This window comes from Emericellopsis cladophorae (assembly GCF_022114955.1).
Source record: "Emericellopsis cladophorae strain MUM 19.33 chromosome Unknown NODE_3_length_1261782_cov_116_963312, whole genome shotgun sequence".
Lineage (NCBI taxonomy): Eukaryota > Fungi > Ascomycota > Sordariomycetes > Hypocreales > Bionectriaceae > Emericellopsis > Emericellopsis cladophorae.
This window is the reverse complement of record NW_026250928.1, coordinates 928,536-951,598: the sequence shown is the minus strand read 5'-3', so window position 1 is coordinate 951,598 and position 23,063 is coordinate 928,536. Positions and strand designations below refer to the sequence as shown.

The 23,063-nt window shown below is 58.1% G+C and overlaps 8 protein-coding genes across 8 annotated transcripts; 2 read left to right on the top strand and 6 right to left on the bottom strand.

Annotated features, from left to right (window-relative positions):
- Positions 1 to 103: 103 nt before the first annotated feature.
- Positions 104 to 1,707, bottom strand: J7T54_008100 (uncharacterized protein; the record flags this gene model as incomplete). The annotated part of the gene is made up of 6 exons (XM_051502696.1): positions 104 to 634; positions 692 to 900; positions 962 to 1,103; positions 1,153 to 1,252; positions 1,307 to 1,434; positions 1,507 to 1,707. The coding sequence occupies 6 exons, from the start codon at positions 1,705 to 1,707 to the stop codon at positions 104 to 106; spliced, it is 1,311 nt and encodes a 436-aa protein (XP_051365862.1).
- A 3,155-nt stretch (positions 1,708 to 4,862) lies between these two features.
- J7T54_008099 (Bifunctional P-450:NADPH-P450 reductase-like protein) lies at positions 4,863 to 10,570 on the top strand (the record flags this gene model as incomplete). The annotated part of the gene is made up of 7 exons (XM_051502695.1): positions 4,863 to 6,374; positions 6,529 to 6,783; positions 6,873 to 6,983; positions 7,116 to 7,203; positions 7,260 to 9,601; positions 9,653 to 9,849; positions 9,907 to 10,570. 7 exons carry the CDS (start codon positions 4,863 to 4,865, stop codon positions 10,568 to 10,570), a joined length of 5,169 nt encoding a protein of 1,722 aa, XP_051365861.1.
- An 87-nt stretch (positions 10,571 to 10,657) lies between these two features.
- On the bottom strand, positions 10,658 to 11,532 carry J7T54_008098 (putative methyltransferase-like protein; the record flags this gene model as incomplete). Its single annotated transcript, XM_051502694.1, has 3 exons — positions 10,658 to 11,167; positions 11,222 to 11,396; positions 11,447 to 11,532. The coding sequence occupies 3 exons, from the start codon at positions 11,530 to 11,532 to the stop codon at positions 10,658 to 10,660; spliced, it is 771 nt and encodes a 256-aa protein (XP_051365860.1).
- An 854-nt stretch (positions 11,533 to 12,386) lies between these two features.
- On the bottom strand, positions 12,387 to 13,145 carry J7T54_008097 (eukaryotic aspartyl protease; the record flags this gene model as incomplete). The annotated part of the gene is made up of 1 exon (XM_051502693.1): positions 12,387 to 13,145. One exon carries the CDS (start codon positions 13,143 to 13,145, stop codon positions 12,387 to 12,389), a length of 759 nt encoding a protein of 252 aa, XP_051365859.1.
- Positions 13,146 to 13,867: 722 nt separating this feature from the next.
- J7T54_008096 (uncharacterized protein) lies at positions 13,868 to 14,584 on the bottom strand (the record flags this gene model as incomplete). Its single annotated transcript, XM_051502691.1, has 1 exon — positions 13,868 to 14,584. One exon carries the CDS (start codon positions 14,582 to 14,584, stop codon positions 13,868 to 13,870), a length of 717 nt encoding a protein of 238 aa, XP_051365858.1.
- Positions 14,585 to 14,842: 258 nt separating this feature from the next.
- On the bottom strand, positions 14,843 to 16,243 carry J7T54_008095 (carboxypeptidase 2; the record flags this gene model as incomplete). The annotated part of the gene is made up of 1 exon (XM_051502690.1): positions 14,843 to 16,243. The coding sequence occupies one exon, from the start codon at positions 16,241 to 16,243 to the stop codon at positions 14,843 to 14,845; it is 1,401 nt and encodes a 466-aa protein (XP_051365857.1).
- Positions 16,244 to 17,104: 861 nt separating this feature from the next.
- J7T54_008094 (uncharacterized protein) lies at positions 17,105 to 19,444 on the bottom strand (the record flags this gene model as incomplete). Its single annotated transcript, XM_051502689.1, has 1 exon — positions 17,105 to 19,444. The coding sequence occupies one exon, from the start codon at positions 19,442 to 19,444 to the stop codon at positions 17,105 to 17,107; it is 2,340 nt and encodes a 779-aa protein (XP_051365856.1).
- A 1,230-nt stretch (positions 19,445 to 20,674) lies between these two features.
- Positions 20,675 to 22,376, top strand: J7T54_008093 (uncharacterized protein; the record flags this gene model as incomplete). The annotated part of the gene is made up of 3 exons (XM_051502688.1): positions 20,675 to 20,821; positions 20,872 to 21,957; positions 22,008 to 22,376. 3 exons carry the CDS (start codon positions 20,675 to 20,677, stop codon positions 22,374 to 22,376), a joined length of 1,602 nt encoding a protein of 533 aa, XP_051365855.1.
- Between the last annotated feature and the right edge of the window lie 687 nt (positions 22,377 to 23,063).

Sequence of the window (23,063 nt, the reverse complement as noted above, 5' to 3'; positions counted from 1 at the left end):
CACTGAGCGCCTTCCATGCCACCAATGGTACTATATACATCATGTCCTGTACAAATATGCACAGAAATACCCAGCGATGCTCCATGCGTCTCTTTTCCCCAAGCTACCACGCGTCGCGCACCTTTTGCGTCGGGGCGTCGCTGACCTCCGTACTTGTAACCTGGCTACTCCTGTCCTCATGCGTGATCTCGACCTGGTTCGACACCATGATGCCGGTCGCCGGGTGGCTCTGCTGTCTTGTGTTGTTGTCGACGGTGACCTGGATGGTCCCCATCTTGTGGTCCTCGACCATCATCTCCTCGCTGTCATTGTCAAAGGTCATGTTGGTGCTCATGCCGTGGGAGCTACTACCAGCGCCGGCGCCGTGGCCTATCCGGCTGCGATTATTGCTGTAGGCGTGGCTGGGGCCGGAGCCCTCGCCGGCGGTGCCGCCGCCGCCAATGGTGCGGAACCCGGACGGGTTGCGCAGCTCGTACGTCTTCTTCTGCGAGGTGGAGCGGAGCGCGCTCTCGAACCAGGGCTTGAGCCAGGTCTTGAAGAGGGGGAAGATCATGGGCAGGTTGGTGACCATGACGGCAGTGAACGCCTCGCGGATGCCCCACGAGCCGGCGAGCTGGGCACCGTCGACGGGGTCCTGGGGGATTTAGCTGGTCTGCTACTACGGACGGAGGTACTATGGAAGGAAACTCACGACAAGGACAAAGACGCTCTTGAGCGTGGCGCAGACGAGGACGAAGATGCCGGCGCCAAGGACAATGGACGAGGCGATCTTCTTGGCAGTCCGCAGGGTCGACTTCCACAGCATGGGGAGCGGGATGAGGATCAGGTAGATGTCGGTCGTGACGTTGGCGGCAAAGGAAGTCCAGATGATGGGTCGGGATATGGCGGCCTGGCAAGAGTCTGTGTCGTCGTGTCAGCTCTCATGTTCGCGGAAATCTCATCATATTCGAGAAGAACGTACTGCCTGGGTCCGGGTTGATCTGCCAGTAATGGTGGAATGGTCGGCAGCCGACAAAGATGACAAGGATGGCGGCGAGAAAGGTGCCCAGCACGAGGGCGAAGCCAAGGTTGATGCGGATGCGATAGGGGCGCCCGAGGCCGTTCTGGACGAGTTAGCATCTCTTTGCGCGAGCTCGAATGCATGGAACGCACGGTCAGTCGAGTGAAAAAGGCCAACATGGACAGCTTCAGGGCCCAGATCAGACACGAATAGACTGTCCAGCCAGCCACTTGAATCTGCGAACCGAGGACTCTGTGGTACTGATCAGCTCAGCAGGACTTGGCTCCCCAGGACGTGTTGACATACCTCATCTGGTACTCCTGGCTGTGTGGCGAGAGGGACGCTCGCTGCGCAGGCGTCATGTTGTTGTTGGCGAGTCCATTGGCCGAGTTGCCAATGCTCCAGCCCAAGGCCGACTGGCACGTGTAGAAGATCTGGAGGCGGCACGTTAGTACTTGATTTTGTCAGGATGTCCCCGTGCCTGGGACAGTGATTCCTTCACTCACCACGCCAACCCACACGAGGTAGTCATCCCACCCCATGCCCTTCCAGCCGACGGCCCTGACACGAGCGTACGTGCGCAGGAACGTGGAGGCCACGGCCACGGCGTAGAGCGTCCAGATCTCAATGGTGAGTGACCGGAAGGCGGCGGCAGCAGCAGCAGCAGCAGCAGCCTCGGCGGCCTGGCTGGAATCGGCTGAGAACATGAGGGAGAGGCTGCCGTTTTCGATTTCTGGAGACTCGGTGTTTCTTTTCTCTCTCGCTCACACGCGCAAACCCGCACAGGCGTGAGTGTCTGGTGTCGATCAGTCCACAGTATGGGGGAGCCGGTTGGGCAAACAGAAAAGTGACAGATGACAGACAGATCCCACCAGCTTGGCCCGGTCTGGAACGGGAGCGTCTCACGGGGCGCAAAGGGCAACGGAGTCCAGTTATACCTACGCAGGCAGTCCAGGGTCCAGCCGCATGCGTCAGGAGAAATCGGCGCTGGTGTCTGGTGTGTCTGGAGACGCCAAAAAGAAGTAAAGTTGATAGTATCAGTTTGACTAGTCTAGCATGTCCAAGAGATACGCGAATATCCGTAGTACGTAGCTGATCAGATGTTAGGTCCCATTGCCCCGTCATACGGGGCCCCCTCGCTCACAATTGACCTGTCTATACGGAGAACATACCAACCATCCGTACCGTACCGATCTTTTCCTGCCCCTAAGTTATTAGTCGTCTCTGTCCTGGCGACGGTGTTTGCTAGTGTCTCCACACGCAACGCGTAGAGCCTGAGATTGTGACCTGGGACTAACGTCAGGACGCGGGTTGCCTTCGGGGCGGGTCGGCATCGAGCCTCTTTGAGTCTCTCGTGCGTCTTGGCAGCCGGCAACCGATGAGTAGTTTACATGTTTTTTTTTTCTTTCTCATTTAGCCCACATTCTGGCGACCCTCGAGGGTCAAGTCGAGGGTCGCCAGCAGAGCGCACTGGTGCGGACGGGATGGCTTCGACGATGTCTGGTCTCCATGTACATCGAGAGTACGGAGAACAGTTGAGACTTGTCCATTCAGACAGTCCCCAGTACGGATACCAGACATGACATGACCACCTTGCTCTACTGGATGCAATGTGGGCAGCGCTGCTTCAAAGTTCATGGCAGCAACAAGCCCAATCGGTCCCTTTGCACATTTGCGACCGGCGCTAGTCAAGGAATCATCTCTGCCGTTCGCCATGCAATCTGTTCCACCAGCGACTGGAGCTGGAGCTGTAGCTGGAGCTGGAGCTGGAGCTGGTGCACCTCGGCTGGCTAGCCAGGCCAGTCGTCAGGTTCATCATTCCACAGGGGACGGACGGTGGGCGGGCTAGAGCCTATGTCGAGTCTCGTCCGCCGGATGAACCTGTTGTAGCCAGCTGAGACATGGGCAGTCTTGCGTGCTCAGCTGGCTACCTCCATCTGCCAAATTTCTGTGTGCATAGTGTCTCGCATATGGCAGTCAACGCTTGCCAAGGACAGGAAAGGTGCCGCGAGGCCTCGGCACATACGTAAGTGCCGCCGATTGATAATTTAATGGCCACCATGTATACGGAGTAATTATACATACATAGGGGCCGCATGGGTCAGGGATTGATTGGCGCGTGGACCGTGGACGATCCGGTATGACGGATCTGGCGCCGGCTCGCCCAGAGGATCCAGTGCGAGAAGATCGCAAAGCATGAGCTGATCAGTAGAATAACTCACTGCCCACATGCATGGACCAGGGGACCACGCAACCCCCTGCGACGCTCGAACTTGTGCGTACTGTACGTATCCGTACGTCACGACGGTCACGTACTATTACGGTAGGGTAAGACGGCTGGCGTGACGGCAGGCCAAGCCACGCCAGCCACCAAAAGGGGGAAGAGGTTTCCCCAGCAGGGCTCTGCTTGGGCGAGGAAGCTTCAAGCGTACTGTGGCTTGGAAAAGGGCGGACTTTGGGCTTGCGCCATCGGCGGGTGGCCGGCGATCAGAGGTCACTGCCCGCCGCCGCCCGCCCGCTCGACTGCCAGTACAAGGGCACTGGACTGGAACTGGGGCCATAACTCAATCGAGAGAGAGACGTCGAGGTGCCTACCGTTCAAGGTTGATTTGAGCACGGTCAATACTGCCTGCCTGTCGAGTCACGTCCGTCGGTGGGGTGATCTATCCATCATCTGTGCGGTTTGCCAGGACCGGATAGAGGTGAACGACAAGAACACATGCAGCAGCGACCGAGGCAAACAAGAGTCTGCCAGAGATTGACGGTCCAACGTTACTCTACCTACAAAGGGACCACGTCCCACCACAGCCAAGAAAGACCCCTGCCGCGTCCCAGTACTAGATGCTAGTCTGCTGGGTGGACCACTTGGCCGGCAGACGGCAGACTACGTAGTCACTAGACTCGAGAGATATTTGTTAGCGTCTGAGCCGGGACGGGCGTTTTGCGCGCATAATGGATGGCCGAGTACGTACATTCATCGATGAATTGATGCTGCGCGCGAAGCTGTCCAAGCGGTGCGTATGGCGAGACACCACCTCTTGAGGTTGAGCTGTGTGCCCGATCAGCATCTCGCCATCTACCAGTCGTCGCGTCCGAGAGTACGATCCGACGTCCGTCCTCGGTACGTGCTAGCCGCGTACAGTAGGGGACGGACGGCAAAGACGGCCGACACGACATTGCGATCCCAGTCACCCAGTCCCAGACGCCATGAGGCCTCAACGTGGATGGTCTGCTTGCTAACCCGAGTCTTGCATGTGTCTCACACGTGGTCAAGGCCCGTCATCTTTCATATCCCCCGGGGTTCGTATGTGATGCATTCATGTTCGGCCAACGTAGCATGCACATACGTACATCGGCAGACATGCCTAGTTGGTGTTTCGGAATTCCACCGCTCTCCCCTCGGACATGAAGGTGTATGTATGCAAGTGGCCTAGTCACGCCCTCGCCTGCGTCCCTCTGCCTCACCGTCCAAACCCACAGAATCCGATATTCTTTGATCATGGAGTCGCCTGAGAAGCGACGGGCATGGCTCAAAGTGGCCTAGCAACACATCCACGTTTGTACAATCGTACCTGCGCGGCGAGCATGTCGCCCCCAGCTCCAAGGGCCCAAGGGACGGACTACCTACCCACCCGGACTGGCGCCACTCGCTCGCGTGGCGTCGGAATCTGTCTTGCATGCCCAAATAATAAATACAAACCGTGGGGAGCCTCTCAGAGCGGTGCGTCCGGGTCCCTGATCACCACTCCTCCTTTGCCCCTTTGCTCATTCATTGGAAGTGCCCCCCTCCCCCCTCTTGTCTCTCCTCCCTTCTCCTTCTCCCTCCCTTCTCCCTGCCTCCCCCGGAACCACGACCTCCATCATGCGTGGCTTCTCAGTCTCCATCCTGTCCGCCCTCGCGGCGTGGGCCAACACGGCGACCGCCGCGCCCGAGGGCCCCCGCGGACAGGAGCACGGTTCCTGCGTGCCTGGCCTGAATGGCCTGGGCGCAAGGCTGTCTGCCGGCTCCGAGATCTACTGCCCTGACACGGCCGAGTTTGGCGACAAGACCCTGCGGTGGTCCCTTCTCGGTCTGCCCACGGTCCGCGCGGTCATTGTGCCCGCCACCGAGAAGGACGTCTCCGAGACGGTCAAGTACGCCAACCGGCACGACGTGCCCTTTTTGGCGTACAATGGCTTCCACGGCGCCACCGTCACCCTGGAGAAGATGCAGGACGGCCTCTCCATCAACCTGGCCAAGCTGTCCGGCGTCCAGGTCTCGGCGGACGGCACGACGGCCGAGATCCAGGGCGGCACCAACTCCAAGGTCGTCACCGACTCGCTCTGGGCCGCCGGCAAGCAGACGGTGACGGGCACCTGCGAGTGCGTCAGCTACATGGGCCCCGCCCTCGGCGGCGGCCACGGCTGGCTGCAGGGCCACCACGGCCTGCTCGCGGACCAGTGGGTGTCCATGAACCTCGTGCTGGCCGATGGCCGCATCGAGACCATTGGCAACGACCACGAGCTCATGTGGGCCATGAAGGGCGCCGGGCACAACTTTGGCATCGTCACCTCGGTCACCACCCGGGTCTACGACATTGAGCACAGCAACTGGGCCATTGAGACCTTTACGTTCAGCGGCGACCAGGTCGAGGCCGTCTACGCGGCCGCCAACGCGCACCTCCTCAACGGCGGCGACCAGCCCGTCGACGTGATCCACTGGTCCTACTGGCTCAACAACCCGGACGCGGACCCCGTCAACCCCGTCATCGTCTTCTACCTCATCCAGGAGGGCGTCGACGCCATTGACGACCAGTACGCCCAGCCCCTGCGCGACATTGGCCCCCTCAGCGACGAGCCCCTGGCCGGCAGCTACCGCGACCTCTCCGCCTGGACCGACATCGCCCTCGACTCGGCGCCCTGCCAAAAGGCCGGCACCGCGAACCCGCGCTTCCCCATCTACCTCGACACCTTTGACGTGCCTGCCATGCGGGCGGCGTACGACCTGTACGCGGACGCCGTCGGCGGCGACTCGCAGCTCGGCTACTCCATCTTCATGTTCGAGGCCTACTCCACGCAGGGCGTCAAGGCCGTCGACGGCGCCTCGACCGCCTTTGCCTTCCGCGGGGAGAACATTCTCGCCGCGCCGCTCCTCATCTACCAGCCCGACGGGCCCGCGCTGGACCAGCAGGTCGAGGATCTGGGCAACCAGCTGCGCGCGACGCTGCACGAGGCCACCGGCCGCGACGGGTACCGCGCCTACGTCAACTACGCGTACGGCAACGAGGACAACAAGAACCTCTACGGCGCCGAGGGGTGGCGGCAGTGCAAGCTCCAGGCGCTCAAGAAGACGTATGACCCGGAGAGCAGGTTTAGCTTTTACAACCCTGTCCACGTATGAGCGGGACAGGCAAGACATTCAAAAGACTAGACTAGAGTCCCAGTGAAGCAGCCTCCTCCTCCTCCTCCGTGGAAGCGATTTGATTAGAGTGTGTGCCGGTGCCTCCTGACCGTGATCTTGTCTTCCTCTTGTCGTGCATCCACTGCAGATTGATGCGGTCGATGATGCGCCCAGCAGCTTTGCGACTTGTCACCGTGCTCGAGCGAGGCATCCAATCCTGGACGTGCGAGTTCTGGCCGATGGAGCTGAAACGGAAACCGTCATCACAAAGTGTCGTCTGCGCAGGCCGCATGTATCATCTCACAGCACCTCGCGCGTCGCGACTAGACTCGACTCGCAGATCACGTGCCTCGGCAGACGACGCCAGGGATGGAGTCGCGATCAGCAGAGGGCTACGCTGAGAGTGAGGGCCGTGCCCGTGGAAGAGGAGGGATTGGAGAACGCAAAAGGACGCCGGCCCATGCACGCACATGCACGGACTGCTTAGACTAGACTGGTATGATGAGCGATCGGATCGGCGGCGCCGAAGCAGCAGAACGCTTTGACGACAAGATGCACCGCGAGATCGAGATGGACTTCGGGATTGCCTGCCGAATGCCTACGGTACGGCAATGAATGCCAACGGACGCACGAGCTTGAGCCTCAGTCCGTTTGGTTTGCTCCCGCACATGTACGCGTACGCTCTCTCTCGACTGGATTTTCAATCTCCTCACGCGCTGGCCAATACGGGGCCAGGCGAGACGGCCGAGGATGTCCAAGGGGTCAATGCAGCAGCAGCTGGAGGCGGCTCTGCTTTATAACGGCTTGCGGCCCTCCGTCGAGAGTGAGGCTTGAGCCTTGAACCCACCGCCATCATACTATTCGAGTCCAGAGCCCCAGCTGCCACCATGACGGAGCTCGTCGACATCCCAGAGCCTCGCGGCCTGCCCCTGCTGGGGAACCTGTTCGACATCAACGAGGAGTTCCCCCTCGGGTCCATGGTCCACCTGGCCGACCAGCATGGCGAGATCTACCGCCTCAGCCTGCCCGGGCGCACCATTGTCTTTGTCTCGTCGCAGGCGCTCGTCCACGAGACGTGTGACGAGACGCGCTTTGTCAAGAGCGTCAACAAGACGCTCGAGCAGGTCCGCAACGGCATCGGCGATGGCCTCTTCACCGCCCACAACGAGGAAGAGAACTGGGGCATCGCGCACCGCGTGCTCATGCCCGCCTTTGGCCCGCTGTCCATCCGCGGCATGTTCGACGAGATGCACGACGTGGCCTCCCAGCTCGCCCTCAAGTGGGCGCGCGCCGGCCCCGACGCCGCCATTGACGTCGTCGACGACTTTACCCGCCTCACCCTCGACACCCTCGCCCTCTGCTCCATGGGCTACCGCTTCAACAGCTACTACTCCCAGGAGATGCACCCCTTCATCGAGGCCATGGGCAACTTCCTCACCGAGGCGGGCGAGCGCAGCCGGCGACCCCCGCTGCCCCAGGTCTTCTACAAGGCCAAGAACGAAAAGTTCGCGGCCGACATTGACGTGATGCGCAAGACCGCCCAGGGCGTGCTCGACGCGCGGAGGGCGGGCGGCGAGGACCGCCACGATCTGCTCGATGCCATGCTCAAGGGCGTCGACAAGCAGACCGGCCAGAAGATGACGGACGAGAGCATCATGGACAACCTCATCACCTTCCTCATCGCCGGCCACGAGACCACATCCGGCATGCTGTCCTTTGCCTTCTACCAGCTCCTCAAGCACCCCGAGGCGTACGAGAAGGCGCAGCGCGAGGTCGACGAGGTCGTTGGCAAGGACCCCATCACCGTCGAGCACATGTCCAAGCTGCCCTACCTCACCGCCGTCCTGCGCGAGACGCTGCGCGTCAACGCGACCATCCCCCTCTTCACCGTCATGCCGCGCGAGGACACCATCGTCGGCGGCAGATACGCCGTCAAGGCCGGCGAGACCATTGTCAACCTCCTCACCAAGTCCCACCTCGACCCCAACGTCCACGGCGACGACGCCCTCGCCTTCCGGCCCGAGCGCATGCTCGACGCCGAGTTCAACCGCCTCGGCCGGGAGTTTCCCGACTTTTGGAAGCCCTTTGGCAACGGCATGCGCGCCTGCATCGGCCGCCCCTTTGCCTGGCAGGAGGCCCTGCTCGTCATGGCCATGCTGCTGCAGAACTTCAACTTTGTCCTCGACCCAAAGTACATCTACAGCGTCAAGCAGACCCTGACCATCAAGCCCAAGGACCTGCACATGCGCGCCATCCTGCGCGACGGCATGAACCCGACCACCCTCCAGGGCCGCCTCCTGGGCATGGAAAAGGGCATGGCCAAGGGCGGCGCCAAGGGGGGTGGCGACGACGCGGCCGCCGCGGATGGCTACGGCAAGCCCCTCACCATCCTCTACGGCTCCAACAGCGGTACGTGTGAGGCCCTTGCCCAGAGAGTCGCCACGGATGCCCCCATGCACGGCTTCCGCGCCGCCAAGGTGGACTGCCTGGACAGCGCAAAGGGCCAGCTCCCGACAGACCAGCCCGTCGTCATCGTCACGGCGTCGTACGAGGGCCAGCCGCCCGACAACGCCGGCCACTTTGTCGCCTGGCTGCAGAACCGCGATCCAGACAGCCTCAAGGACGTCAAGTACACCGTCTTTGGCTGCGGACACCGGGACTGGGTCCAGACCTACCACCGCGTGCCCAAGCTCGTCGACGAGCACCTGGAAAAGGCCGGCGCGCAGCGGGTGGCCGACATGGGCCTCGCCGACGCCTCCTCGGGCGACCTCTTCACCGACTTTGAGACCTGGGAGGACCAGACCCTGTGGCCCTCGCTGGCCACGACCTTTGGCGTCTCGAGCGACGACGCCCCCGAGGCCAAGTCGGCGGCCGCGGTCAAGGTGGCCGTCTCGGCACCGCGCATCACCACCCTCCGCCAGGACGTTGCCGAGGCCACCGTCATCAGCGCGCGGGCGCTCACCCCGGACGACGCCAGGCGCCACGTTGAGATCAAGCTGCCCGAGGGCATGACCTACTCGGCCGGTGACTACCTCGCCATCCTGCCCATCAACCCCCGGGAGACGGTCCAGCGCGCGCTGCGGAGGTTCAAGCTCGCCCGCGATGCGCACCTGGAGATCACGACGGAGGGTGGTCTCGTCGCGCTGCCGACGAATACGTCCATCCCCGCCAACGACGTCCTCGGCTCGTATGTCGAGTTGGCGCAGCCCGCCACCAAGAGGGTGAGCACACATCTACATCGACGCACCTCAGAAGGGAACTAACAACGGTAGAACATCCTCGCCATCGCGGAGCACGTCGCGGACGCGTCCGTCAAGGCGACACTCGAACACATGGCCGGTGCTGGCTACGACCAAGAGGTCAAGACCAAGAGGCTCTCTGCCCTGGCGATATTGGAACGATTCACAGAGGTCGACCTTCCCATTGGCGTCTTCCTCTCCATGCTGCCTCCCATGCGCGTCCGTCAGTAGTACGTGGCCCACCCAGTCTCCCCAATCCCTCCAAAACATCCTGCTGACCTCCGCAGCTCCATCTCCTCGTCTCCCCTCTGGAGACCAGACCACGCCACCGTCACCTACACCGTTCTCAACAAGCCCTCCCTGTCCGGCGAGGGCGCCCACATTGGCGTCGCCACGTCCTACCTAGCCTCCCTCATGGAGAACGACACCCTGCACGTGGCCATCCGTCCCTCCCACGCCGCCTTCAGCATGCCCTCCAACCCAGAGACGACACCCGCCATCTACATCGCCGCCGGCAGCGGCCTCGCGCCCTTTCGCGGCTTCACGCAAGAACGCGCCGCCATGCTCGCCGCGGGTCGCAAGCTCGCACCGGCCATGTTCTTCTTCGGCTGCCGCGCCCCGGACAACGACGACCTCTACCGCGACGAGTTTGACGCCTGGGAGAAGATGGGCGCCGTCAGCGTGTACCGCGCGTATAGCCGCGCGCCGGACCAGAGCGAGGGCGCCAAGCACGTCGACGACATTATGCAGGTGCACAAGGACAGGCTCATTGACCTCTGGCGGCAGGGCGCCAAGGTGTACGTCTGTGGCTCCCGGGGCGTTTCCGAGTCGGTGCGGCTGGCGATTATGAAGCTCAAGATGGAGAAGGACGGCTCGGAGGACGAGGAGGGCACAAAGGAGTGGTTTGAGAGCCAGCGGAACGTGCGCTACGTTGCGGATATTTTTGACTGAGCGTTCTGGTCGGGTCGGGGGAAAGGACATAGCATATGAGATACCAATTTCCGAGCGATATGAGAGCCCCTGCTGCGGAGAACGTATTCACAGCGGCCTTGTCGCCCTGGCGAAGAACATCTGCTTATCCCCGCCGTGCTCTACTGGCGCAGATGATCTATCCGCTGCCCATCGCCATGTGAAAGACTGCAAGCCCGCGTCTGCAAACCAAGCGTCCAGTTCTCTCCTCTCAAACCCCATACGCGAGACAATGTGGCTTGTGGGATGGTCGTGCATCCCCATGAACGCACGGCAACCACTCTCGGCAGGGCTCACCCAGTCGATGATCAACAAGACACCACCCTTGGCCAAACGCTCAGAGAGCCGGCGGATCATCAAGACTGGGTCCTCGACGTGATGCAACGCCATGCTCATGACGATGAGGTCAAAGCCAGAGTACTCGAGGGCGTTCAGCTGGTCGGAACCGTTGATGAGGTCGCCAACAGTGGCGCGCATCCGGTCGGACAGGCCTGATGTCTCCGCGAGCTTGTTATACTGGTCTACCATCTCTGGTGAGATATCTAGACCTTGAATATCATCGAAACACAAAGCCAGCGCCTTGTACATGCGTCAGTGGTCACTCTTGCAACTTTGGACTCTCGGAGTGCCTACCCTCGATATCACGCCATTGCCACATGCGTAGTCGAGCATACGGTATGTCCGCGTGCTTTCGCTGCTAGGTTTGGTATTCAGACTCCCTGTTTCGGCATCCTTCTTGAGTTCTTGCGTGATCTGCCCCCCAAGGGCTTTGATCCACGGTATGTTCCAGAGATCCACACTCAGCTTGCTGTCATCTGTGAGAATAGTCGTTTTCACATTCTATGGGATGAGACGTACTCAAAATGAGCCTTGTTCCGGCCTCCAATATCATCGGCCTCATGGTGACTGTGTCCTTGCTCGTGGTCAGCGTGTGCGTGTGCCATGTCGGTGGCAGTGCGATTTCTGTTGATAGAGGACGCTGTACAGTTGGTGGGAGCGCTTGATACCTAGAATCATGCCTTCTAGATCAGTTGAGCGGGTCGATGTGTTGATATTTATACCATCGGATGGCACGTTATAAGTGTGCGGAATGTCTCCGGCAGCAGCAGGAGCCAGACAGCAAAGGCAGCACCCGTTCAAACGGTACACTGCCGGTCCTTTTGCGCTCCATGAAGACACTTTCTCAAAACAATCCGAGATATTTCCCCGATTGCTCGTTTGCGAGTGTTACACGTGACTCGTGAGGATTATCTATCTTGATGTCTAATCATGTCCGGACGACAACATCCCCCTGTCAGCAGCTACATGCACGTGTAGTGTAAGTAAAAGAGAAACTGGAATGCAGATACTGTTCACGGAACCCCTATACTACATGGAGTTCAATAAATACGAGAAAAAAAGAATGTCAAAAAAATCATGATCCTCAGACTCACCAAAGGCAAAAGAAAATCTCCGGTACAGGGAATCGAACCCTGGGCTTGACGGATTTCGTACACAAGCATGCTTGATCATGAGAGCGTCAAATGTTAGCCACTACACCATACCGGATGATGGCAGACTAGCTCAGTATTATAAAATATATTGTCTGGCTGTTTGATATGAAGCAAACACTGCCGGACACATGGAAATTGCTGCCGTGTGCAGGCGGGATGTCAACTCAACGCATCCATTACTCCATTTTATCGCAGTGCCCAATGAGTCCAGCTTGCTAAGGCATAATTCGATTTACCGAAATCAACGCTAGAGTTTGTACAAGATGTTATTGTACAGTCCTGATCCCCGGTGAGTCACCCGTTCGCTATTCCTCCCTGTTGGCTTCCGCACTCTCAGGAAGCGGGTACGGGAGGATCGTGAAGACGTTCTCTTCTTGGCGCTTGTTGCTCTCCGCGACGCCGTTGGGCAGCGGGTATGGCAAAATGGTAAAGACATCCTCTCCAGGCTCTTGGCGCTTGCTCTTGTATGCCATGCCATCGGGCAGCGGGTACGGGAGAATGGTGAAGACGTCCTCTCCAAGATCTTGGCGCTTGCTGTTCTCTGCGTCGCCCTTGAGCAGCGGATATGGCAGAATGGTGAAGACATCCTCTCCAGAATCTTGGCGCTTCATGTTCTCACCAACGTCCTGCGGCAGCGGGTATGGCAGAATGGTGAAAACATTGTCCTGCTGAGGATCCGCGGCCCGTCGCTTGCCGTCCTGAGTGACTGACTTTGGGAGAGGATAAGGGAGAATGGTGAACACATCCTCATCCAAGTCTGGCGGAGGCACAGCCTCTCGCTTCTCACTCTCGGGGGTATAGACTGGGGGCCCATTGACCAACCACTGGAGCTCGGCCTCTGTCAGAGGTCGGTCCTCGCTCTGCGTGTCGCGTTTCCGAGGGAGAGGAACCAAAGTGACTGGGAAGCCGGCGGCACTGGCCAACTCTGTAATCCACTTAGCATCCGCGTCCTGTCTTGCCATGACGTTGGGGCCTGCATCTGGGCCACCTGCATATGGCGCAGGCAGGGCCATAGATGAGGATGCGGCGATGCCGAGCAGAGCTAGGTTCTTGAGGACGGCCATGATGAAAGGTTTGTGTGGGAGTGCTGTTTCTTCGTGAAGCGGAAATACAAAAGTCGGCGAAGCAAAGTCAAGTCTCGTCCACCAGGGATACAGACTTGTCGAAAGGAAGAAGATGGAATAAGTGAACGATGCAAGTGATTGATGGGTCTGAGCAGATAGGCAAAGGTACGTCCAGCCTTGGATTCTTATATCAATTCTATCTACACAAGAAACGCATTGCAGACTGCCGTGTAGCATCGGCAGTCGACATTAGGGGTGCGTCAGTCTGCAGCTTGATCGCCTTGATTGGCGGCTCAGAGTGATCCCACAGAGGGATCAATTCCTGAACAAGACCATGATACGCACTTGAACGATTACAGCACTTGACGAGGGGAAGCTGCATTGTGCGGCTTCCTGCCCGGACCCCGACGGAGCCCTTGGCATTGGGGTCTGGAGTCTGGACCCTGGATTCCAATCCTGTCAGATAGAGCTGCTGCAACGATGATCCCTGCCTGCCATGGATATGGAATGATAACCATAAGAGGTTTTTCAGAAGCACTGAAACATTGGCAGGTTTGAACGGTGACGCCGTGATACTCACTGGCAAATCTTGCTCAGGAGTGCTGTCGAGCAATCGCACCGGTGTCCGTGTCGAGAGACCGTGATTATCTCACATTCACCCAAGCACCTCTAGCTGCTCTTCAATTTGGAAAGATCACTTCATCCCAGAACCATCCACCCGCTCATTCGCGGTGGTCCTCCCAGCGGACCCTTTTCTTGCCCTTCTTTTCCTGTTGGAATGTGTCTTTGCCCTTCTCGCCACATGCTCCCTCCGTATGATCCAGCTCGCCATCTCCAGGATCTTTACCCCCGTTGACAACACGCAGGATCCCCGTGGCCCTCTCTGGTTCTCGTGCCGCCATGCTCAGCCACTCCAACTGCAGATGCCTGGGACAGCAGATGGCGTCTCGAGCCAACACCCTCACAAGGCAGCCCTGGAAGAGGCAGGTATGCTGGGGGCAGTAGAGCGAGTTCAGCATGCCGCGGTGCACCTCCCAGTCCAGAGGCTTGAACCGGTAAATCTCCTCCACGCAGTCCCAGTCTCGGGCGGCACAAGTGTGCTCGCGACACCATATGCCTTTCTTCCCCTTGGCGGTCACCAATGCCTGATGATTGCATGCTCCTGAAGCGCAGAGACGTTTCGTACGTTGCGGAGCTGACAGTCTACCCAGTCTTTGGGCTTTGGTGTCGGTCGAAACCTGCTGTGCTGCTGCCAGCGCTTGGAAAACATTGCTATCCTCCTCGCTCTCAGCGTCTGTGTTTGGCAGTCGGGCACAGAGCTCTGATAATAAGAGCTTCATGCTCAGAAGCTTCGCGTTCATCTCAGCCAGTGTCCGATCAACGTCCATACGCAGGCTCGCGAGATGGACTTCCTCGTCATGATGCTCATTGGCAGGCATCGTGTCGATGAGCTGGTCCGATTTGCCTATAAAAGGCAAGCGTTGAAGACCCAGAAGTTTTGGAATATCTGGGGAAAAGCTTCTGGTATATGTAGTTGGTCTCTTCGTTCTGCCCTCCTCATCCTGTTTATTCGCGCACAAAGCGGAACGAATCACCGCCAATCCGGCCAAAAGCAAGACAAAGGGGCCATTGCAAACATTGCTTCTTGGAAATTGTTTCCTCTTCCTTCATATTCTATCTACCTGTTAGCATCGCCTTCAAAGAACCCTGAAGATCGGATACTCGTCGCCTTCCTGCACGGGAACAACGTTGAACGACACGTAGGAGTCAATGTTCTCGGGCGCGAGAGCCACAACCGCCAGCGCCGCGTTCTTCTGCCTCACGCTAACCCTGAAACTGCCCTTGGGCAGCTCAATCTCGCGCTCGCCCGCCTCCGTCGTCGCAGCCACGCGAACAACGCCCTCATAGTACGAGGAGTCAATCTTTGTAGATAAAATGTTCAGCGTCTCGACAGTGTCCTTGAAGGGCGTATCAAGAGTCTCCACTTCCAGGCCTGACACACGCAGACGCTCCGCGGGACCAGCCCAGGCCACCGGGATTATGTATGCCTCAGGGCGCGTGCGAGTGAGATTCGCAATGGCCGGGGTCGTCGAGGCGAAGCGGACAGGGGGACGGGCGACGCTGGCGTTCTTGGTGTCGACCATGGAGAAAGGGCGGATCTCCGACTCGCTGTGGTCGGTAATGACAATGTCGTCGGCCGACTCGACAAACTCCTTGATACCACCCTCCACGGTCTGGAAGACCTTGTCCGCATTATCCGTGGTGGTCTGCACGATGCTAGTGAGCATAGTCAAGCCGGCCGCCGTGCGACGCTGGAACTCCTGGTTGGCGAGGCCAATGCCACGCATATCGATCAGGAACACGACGGCCTGGGTGAGACCCATGGCGTTGCGTCCAATCTTGCTATCGGTTCCTGCCTCGGCAAAATCGGCCACAAACTCGCCGGACGCGGAACGACCGGTGACATAGGGCTCGGCACGAAGACCGGCAGCTTCGATGTCGTCGCCCATTTTCTTGTCAAAGATTTGCTCGGCCAGCTCGCGGATGCCCTGGTTGCTGTTCAGGTTCTTGGCCGCAGAGAACAGGCCGTCCGAAGCGTGCTGGTACTGTCCATTGCCAAAGGTGGAGCTGGCCGTGTACTCGTGCATGTCGACGACGACATGGGGACTATACTCGCCAAAGACCTGCTTGATGTCGCGGGTCTGCTGCCGAGCGAGCTTGATGTGGTCACGGTTGGGGTCGAAGTTGGTGGCAAGAGTTCGCTGGAAGTAGAAGACGCCGTCGGGGTTGTAGCGAGGCGGCATGACAATCTCGACCTTGCCCAGGACTTGCATGGCCCACTCGTTGTCATTGTCGAACTTGCCGAGGAGCGCCTGGACGGCCTCGCCACCAGCGGGCTCGTTTCCGTGGACGGCACCCTGGATCCAGATGCGGACCTTTTCGCCCGTCGAGCTTCCACTGCGGCGGCTAGGGCAGTTGCTATGTCCGGTGGACAAGTGGACGTAGGAGAAGGACCGGTGCTCCTCCGAGGTGAAGTTGGCAGTTCGGTAGGTCATGTACTCATTGCGATCGGCGAGCTCTTGGAGAAAGTCCTCCATATCTGGTTGCGAAGACGGTCCCTGTGTGCCTTCGCTGAACCCCGACTAGACAATCTCGGGGGACAGGAAGGCTGGCGAGAGTAGTTCAATATCGACGTCCTCAAATGCACCGGCCACAATTTCCGAGTCTGGCCTTATTGATACGTGGTTGTAGCCATATTGATCGGCTTGGGCCACGCAAGCGAAGCCAAAGAGAAGCGAAGCCGTGGTTGTCCTCATGGTGTAGGATCTGGGTACGTCTGAGAGTTGAGATGCAGAGGACGAACCAGCGACGCAGAGGCTCGTCTACAACATGAGAATCATGAGCTTTTTATAACTCGCCCACGACGGCTCCCGTCGAAGATGGTCCGCCAATGGGAAATTGACTCGAGGCGATGACATCGCAGGGCGCAACAAGGTTGGGTTGCTGGCAGTGCGAGCAGAGTCTTCAAGGCTGATCGCTTTGCTCCCCGCTTCCCCTCACCGTGTCGCTTGGCCTCCTTACGATACGACCCTAGTATTTTCGTCCGTTAACTAGTATATAAGAGTTTAGGGTAGACCTTAGGATTTTTCGCGTTTTAGTATATATATATAGCTATTAGTCGTTTATATTTATTATGCTATAATACTAATAAATCATACGCCCTTACGGCTGCCTCTGGCTAGCTAGCTAGGCTATCTAAGCTATATAATCCTATGTAAAAATCCAATAAAAACCTTAGTATAGTCCTCCTCTATTTACTATAATAAGTATAATATAAAATGCTAGCTTTTATAATACTAATCCTATACTAAGAGCCGATTCTACCTACGTATCTATCGTAATCTTATGTATATATAGCATTTTAAGGGGTCAAACGACAAACAGATCGTCAGGACGGTTTACCACGACCCCGACAACTCCAGCATCACCGCCTTTTCCAACTTCACTTTCCTCTTTCCATCCCCTGATAAGAGTTTCCCCTCACCAATCCTCAAGATCCTATCTTGATCAATGCCACTAACCAGCCTCACCATCTTCAACTTGCCTTGCTCCCACTCAATATCAACATCCACACATCCTCTAGCCTTCAACCCCTTGATCCTCCCCCCCTTCTCCCAACTTGGCAGCAAACACGGCAGAATCTCAATAACGTCCCCATCATAGCTCTGGAGCAACATCTCCGCCACCGCGGCGGTCAAGCCGAAATTCCCGTCAATCTGGAACGGCGGGTGGTTATCGAAAAGATTATCCAGTATGCTATGCTGCAGCATCTTCTGCACCGTCTCCTCCGCTTTAGAACTCTCGCGCAGCCGAGCGTACAGGCACAGTATCCACGCGATGCTCCACCCCGTGTGCCCGCCGCCCGCCGCGAGACGACGCTCCAGCGTGACCCTGGCCGCGGCGTGCAGCTCGGGCGACTGGATAGACGTGCCGGGGAAGAGGCCCCAGAGGTGGGAGACGTGGCGGTGGCCCGGGTCCGCCTCCTTGTACTCGTCACGCCATTCGAGGATCTGGCCCTTGCTGCCGACCTGGGGCGCCTGGAGCTTGGGGAGGAGCGCGGCCAGGTCGGACGTGTCCTCGTGGAGGGTCTTCCCGGCCGCGATGAGGGCGCCGAATAGCTCGCGGAGGATCTGGCTGTCCCAGGCTGGGCCGGCGCAGAGGGAGGCTACTTTGTTTGTGCCGGGGATGTAGTACGAGTTCTCGGCCGACACGCTCGGCGAAGTAACCAGGTATCCATCCTTCTCTACGAGGAAGTCGGTAAAGAAGTCTGCCGCACCCTTCATGATGGGGTAGGCTCTCCTGAGGAAGGACTCGTCCCGGTTGAACAGGTAATGCTCCCACAGGTGCAGACTCAGCCACGCACCACTCAAGCACCAGTACGTGGCCGGCACCCACCGATCCTGCGGTGCCGTGTCTGCCCAGATATCCGTGTTGTGATGGCACACCCAACCCTTGCAGCCGTACATGTCCTTGGCTGTCTGCTCGCCCCTCTTGGCCAGGCGTTCGATGTGCTCGAGGAGCGGGGCGTGGCATTCGGAGAGGGAGGTCACTTCTGCGGGCCAGTAGTTCATCTGGGTGTTGATGTTGGTGGTGTACTTGGAGCCCCAGATCGGCATGGCGTCCTTGTTCCAGATGCCCTGGAGGTTGGCGGGCAGGCCGGCAAGGGAGGAGGAGAGGAGGAGGTAGCGGCCGTAGTGGAAGAGGAGAGCTACCAGCCCGCGGTCGGTGTGGCCGTCGCGGATGGCCTGGAGGCGCTCGTCCGTGGGGATGGCGGTTCCGTCGGACGAGTCGTGGAGTTGGAGGGTGCAGCGGTTGTATAAGGGGGAGAAACGCTGTGTGTGGACGGAGAGGAGGGAGGCCCACGGCTTGGAGGAGACCGCGGTGAGACGATCTCTGACTGCTTGGCCCTCGTCCTTGTTGCGGAATGTGGTTTCCCCAGAGATAAATACGACAGCTGCGTCTGCGTCCGACACGACTATATCAATCCCGTCCTCGCAGACCTTCCCCTGACCTTCCAACTGAACGACAGCTCCCATGCTCAAGTCAATACCTCCCTTCCCCATCGAGGCAAACAGTTGCAGTCCCCCAGGAATGTGAACCAGGCTATCAAACGTCTTGTTCAGTTTCCTGTTCACATCATCATCGTCTCCTCGGTTGATGGACAAGGCAAAGCCCACTGCCCCTTTCTTGTCACTACTAATTCTCACGCAGACCACATCATCCGTTGAGCTGGAGAAGTACTCTCTTTTGAAATGCACGCCTTTGAAGTCATACTCCGTCGTCGCCAGGCCGGTTCTCAGGTCCAGAGCGCGTCTGTAACTCCTCGGTGTCTCATCATCCTCCGGCTTCAGCGCTTCCTTGGACACTTCCGGTAGACCGGCGGTCATCTTGTCGGCACCCTCCGGATCCAAGCCATGGTCGAATCTCAGAAACACGTCACCGAGTGGCTCATAATGCCTCAGGCTCTCGGGCATAGCGGTGAAGGCACGCGAGATGAGCTTCTCAGCCTCGTTGACCCGATTGTCATCGATGAGCTGCCTGATCTTGGGGAGCTCGGCTTTGGCGCAGGGGTTGACGCGGTTCTGGGGCCCGCCGTACCAGACAGAGTCTTCGTTGAGCCAGAGACGGTCGGTGTTGGTGGTGCCGCGGACCATTGCGCCGAGACGGCCGTTGCCTATAGGGAGGGCTTCGGTCCAGAGGGAGGCGGGCTGGCGGTAGAAGAGGGTATGTTCGTCCATTGTGAGAGCGGTGGCGATGCCTGTGATGCTTGCTGTCGATGCGTGTTTGGCGTTGGTAATGGCGATGGCCAGAACAAGGAGTTGATGGGAGCTGAGTTGCTGTTTTTCTCTGGACCTTGAGAGACCTGGGCTGTTGGGAGCCCAGAACACTAGTTTCGCATCCCAGAATCCTGATGAGACACGACGTGGCCGTCATCAAGCCGACGGTTGAAGTCTGAGGCGTGAGGCGCGAGGCCGGTGGAGAACATTCTCGGTTATGATGTTTTGAAGACGCGGCCAAGGCTCCACGACGAAGTTTAGATTTCAGCCTAAAAGCCAGGAAACGCCTGAAGGAGGCATTTGATGGATGGGATCGTGAGATCTTGGACTAGGACAAAGAAGGCGTGAGGAAAGAAGGCCGCCGTCCCTTTGTGGTTGGTGTGATTCGGGTTCCACAATGCACCAGGCATGCACGATCGGCCGTGCACAGTTAAGCTTAATTGATTGTTGGTGGCACGTAGCGACGTAATTACTAGTAATCAATACACGTTGAACCAGGCAGTTGGCCTTGCTTCCTCAAACCTAGAGCGCGTCCCACAGGTACGGACGACTCGTCATCAGCATCACTTTTCAACCCTGCTTGAACTATGATAGGGTTTTTCAGACGCGTGCCCCACGCCGCCCGCGGTCGATGAGGCCACTATCGAGCCAGGTCTGCAGACCTGAGAGCCAAGACGCCCGCCGCCAAGACAACCTCCCAAGGCCTTGACCAACAACCACTCAAACTCATGCGTGAGCCCTCTGCCCCGTATCAGGCTGAATTACAACCAATTACACTTGGCAAACCCCCATACTTTCTCTCCTCGTCCCCGCAGGACTCCGGACCCGACCCCATGGACCCATCCCTTGCCACGAGGTCGGGGTCTGACTCGTGTCTCCTCACCCCAAAATACCCGTCGGCATTAGCGAGCAATAGGTGGGCACTCGATCAAATACCCGAACATCGGGCCATCCCTCAACTCGCTGCCCAGACCCGGGCTTGAGGCTGTTTCGACCACGCTATTGGAGCCCGGACTTGGATGTTCTCTCATTCCAGCCACGGGTACTGTATTCTTGTTCAAGAGCACGGAGAACCTGTGAGAGACACGCCTTACCCCGGAACGCCAGCCCCCCCCCCCAAGCTGAGGCCTCGACTATTAACTGGACGAGTATAAGAGCGCGGCCTCGCTCTGCTTCGACTTTGACTTCATCATGCAGCCATCTTCATCTCCATCCAAATTCGACAACATGCCTGGAGACATCGAGCGTCGTCCCTCGGTCGAGGAGGCTTTGGACCATGAGCCCCTCGAGAAGGGCTGGTGGTACAAGCCCCATGTTCTCAAGCTCAACTTCCTCATGGTAAGCCGTGGCGCCATCTCCCCCGTGGACACCGTCCCTGACAGACACAGCTCGCCCCCTTCGTGACCATGGCCGCCTGGGGCTTCGACATTTCCATGACCAACTCCCTGCAGTCTCTCGAGGCCTTCAATGAACGCTTCGACCACCCGAGCGGCGCCCGCCTCGGCTTCTACGGCGCCTCTACCCAGCTCGGTGGTGCCTTCACCATCTTTGTCGCCCCCTTCATCATCCAGAAACTGGGCCGTCGCGCCATGTGCTTGATCGGGTCAAGCATCATCATTGGCATGTCCATCATGCAGACCTTCGCTCTCAACTTCAATATGTTTGTTGCGGCCAAGCTGTTGCTGGGCTTCGGGAGCACGGGTGTCCAGATTGCGGCGCCGGTTTTGATCACTGAACTGGCCCATCCAAGACAGCGCGAGAGGATCACGGCAATGTACAACACGACCATCTACGTTGGTCTGATCGCCGGAGCGTGGATCGCCTTTGGGACGCAGGATATTCCCGGAGATCGCTCCTGGCAGATCCCCACCATCCTCCAAGTAGTCCTCCCCGCCTATCAGGTCCTTACCATCTTCCTCTGCCCGGAGTCGCCACGTTGGCTCGTCGCGAAGGGCCAGGAGGAAAAGGCGCGGAAGATTTTGGTCAAGTACCACGGCGGTGGCCAGGAAACGCCTCTTGTCAGGGCCGAGATGGAGGCGATTATGGCCGGTATCGAGGCTGATGCCACCCGCATCCGCTTCAACAAGACGGACATCTCCGCCCTGCTGTCGCACAAAGGCAACCTGCATCGCATTCTCATTGCGACGGTCGTGGCCGTGGGCTCGCAGTGCACCGGCAGCGGCCTCATCAGCGCGTACCTCCCCCAGATTCTGGACAACGTTGGTATGACCTCTACTCGCGAGAAGACCTTGATCAACGGCATCATCAACATCTGGACCTGGATCATTGGTCTGGGCGCTGGTTATGTCATCCCCAAGCTGAGCAAGAGGTCCCTATTTTTGTTCAGCACGAGTGGCATGATCTTGACCTTCGTGGTCTGGACCGCTTTGAGCGCTGTCTACACACAACAGGGCGGCTACTCATATGGTATTGGCGTTGTGGCCATGATGTTCATCTACAATGCCTTCTACGGCGTAAGTCTCTTGCCCATCCTCGTGCCTTTCGATATTAATAAGCTCGTCAGATGTGCTGGCTCCCTCTCGTCGTCGCCTACCCCCTCGAACTCGCCACCACCAAGCAGCGCGGTATCCTTTTCTCCTGGATGTTCTTCTGCCTGTCCATGTCCACCTTCGCCGTCAACTACATCAACCCGATCGGCCTCGAGAACATCGGCTGGCGATACTACATCATCACCATAGTCTTCACCTTGCTGATCCTGTGCCTCATTTACTTCTTCTTTGTCGAGACCAAGGGTCTGTCCCTGGAAGAAGTGGCTACGGTCTTTGATGGTAGGGAGAACTATGACGCCGCTGTTTCGGCGGTTCATGCTGTTGAGGTGAAGCAGGCGGGCGAGCCTGAGGAGCAGCACGTTGAGAGGAAGGATGAGAGGTAGGCTTCCTATGGTCGTGATTCAATGGTGGACCGTGTCACGACGATATATGATCTAGCAGGCTTGTAATACCACCAATATTACAGAGCACGGTACTAAAAGTTATATCTACTAAGGGCACTAAAAATAAGCTACAGTTAGGGTGGGGGGGAGTTTATACCAAAATTAGCTATATACATCCTATCTAATTACCCTTCCTAATTAAACCCCTTGATCATGATAAAGGTCTTACGGATTGATATACGACCGTATGCGCCTCACACGTATACCCCATCTTTTTCATTAAATCACTATAACTACGCACTATACATATAAAAAGATAACTATAGCCGCTTTACGGCTATAATCGACTATATAATCTTACAACTAATACGCGAGTTTGAATTGTTGGCCCGAGTCAACCGCGTACGTGTGGTTATTCGCTGATGTCGTTTCCTTTTGGGCGTCACGCGTTTGCTCGAACCAATGAGGTCGAAATGTGGCACAGCCGCGTTGCAGCTCGATGCGTGGATGCCTTTCTCGCCGTGATCCAGCATGCAAGAAACAGGTTGCGGGCGGAGGCTCACCCGGCTCACCCGGGTCGCGCGATTGGCCGGAGCCGGGGAGCTATTCACAGATTGTCCCCCAGGTCTCTTTGTAACTGTGTGATATGAGAAGAATTCTGGGGTTCATAGCCACAGTCGCAACTAC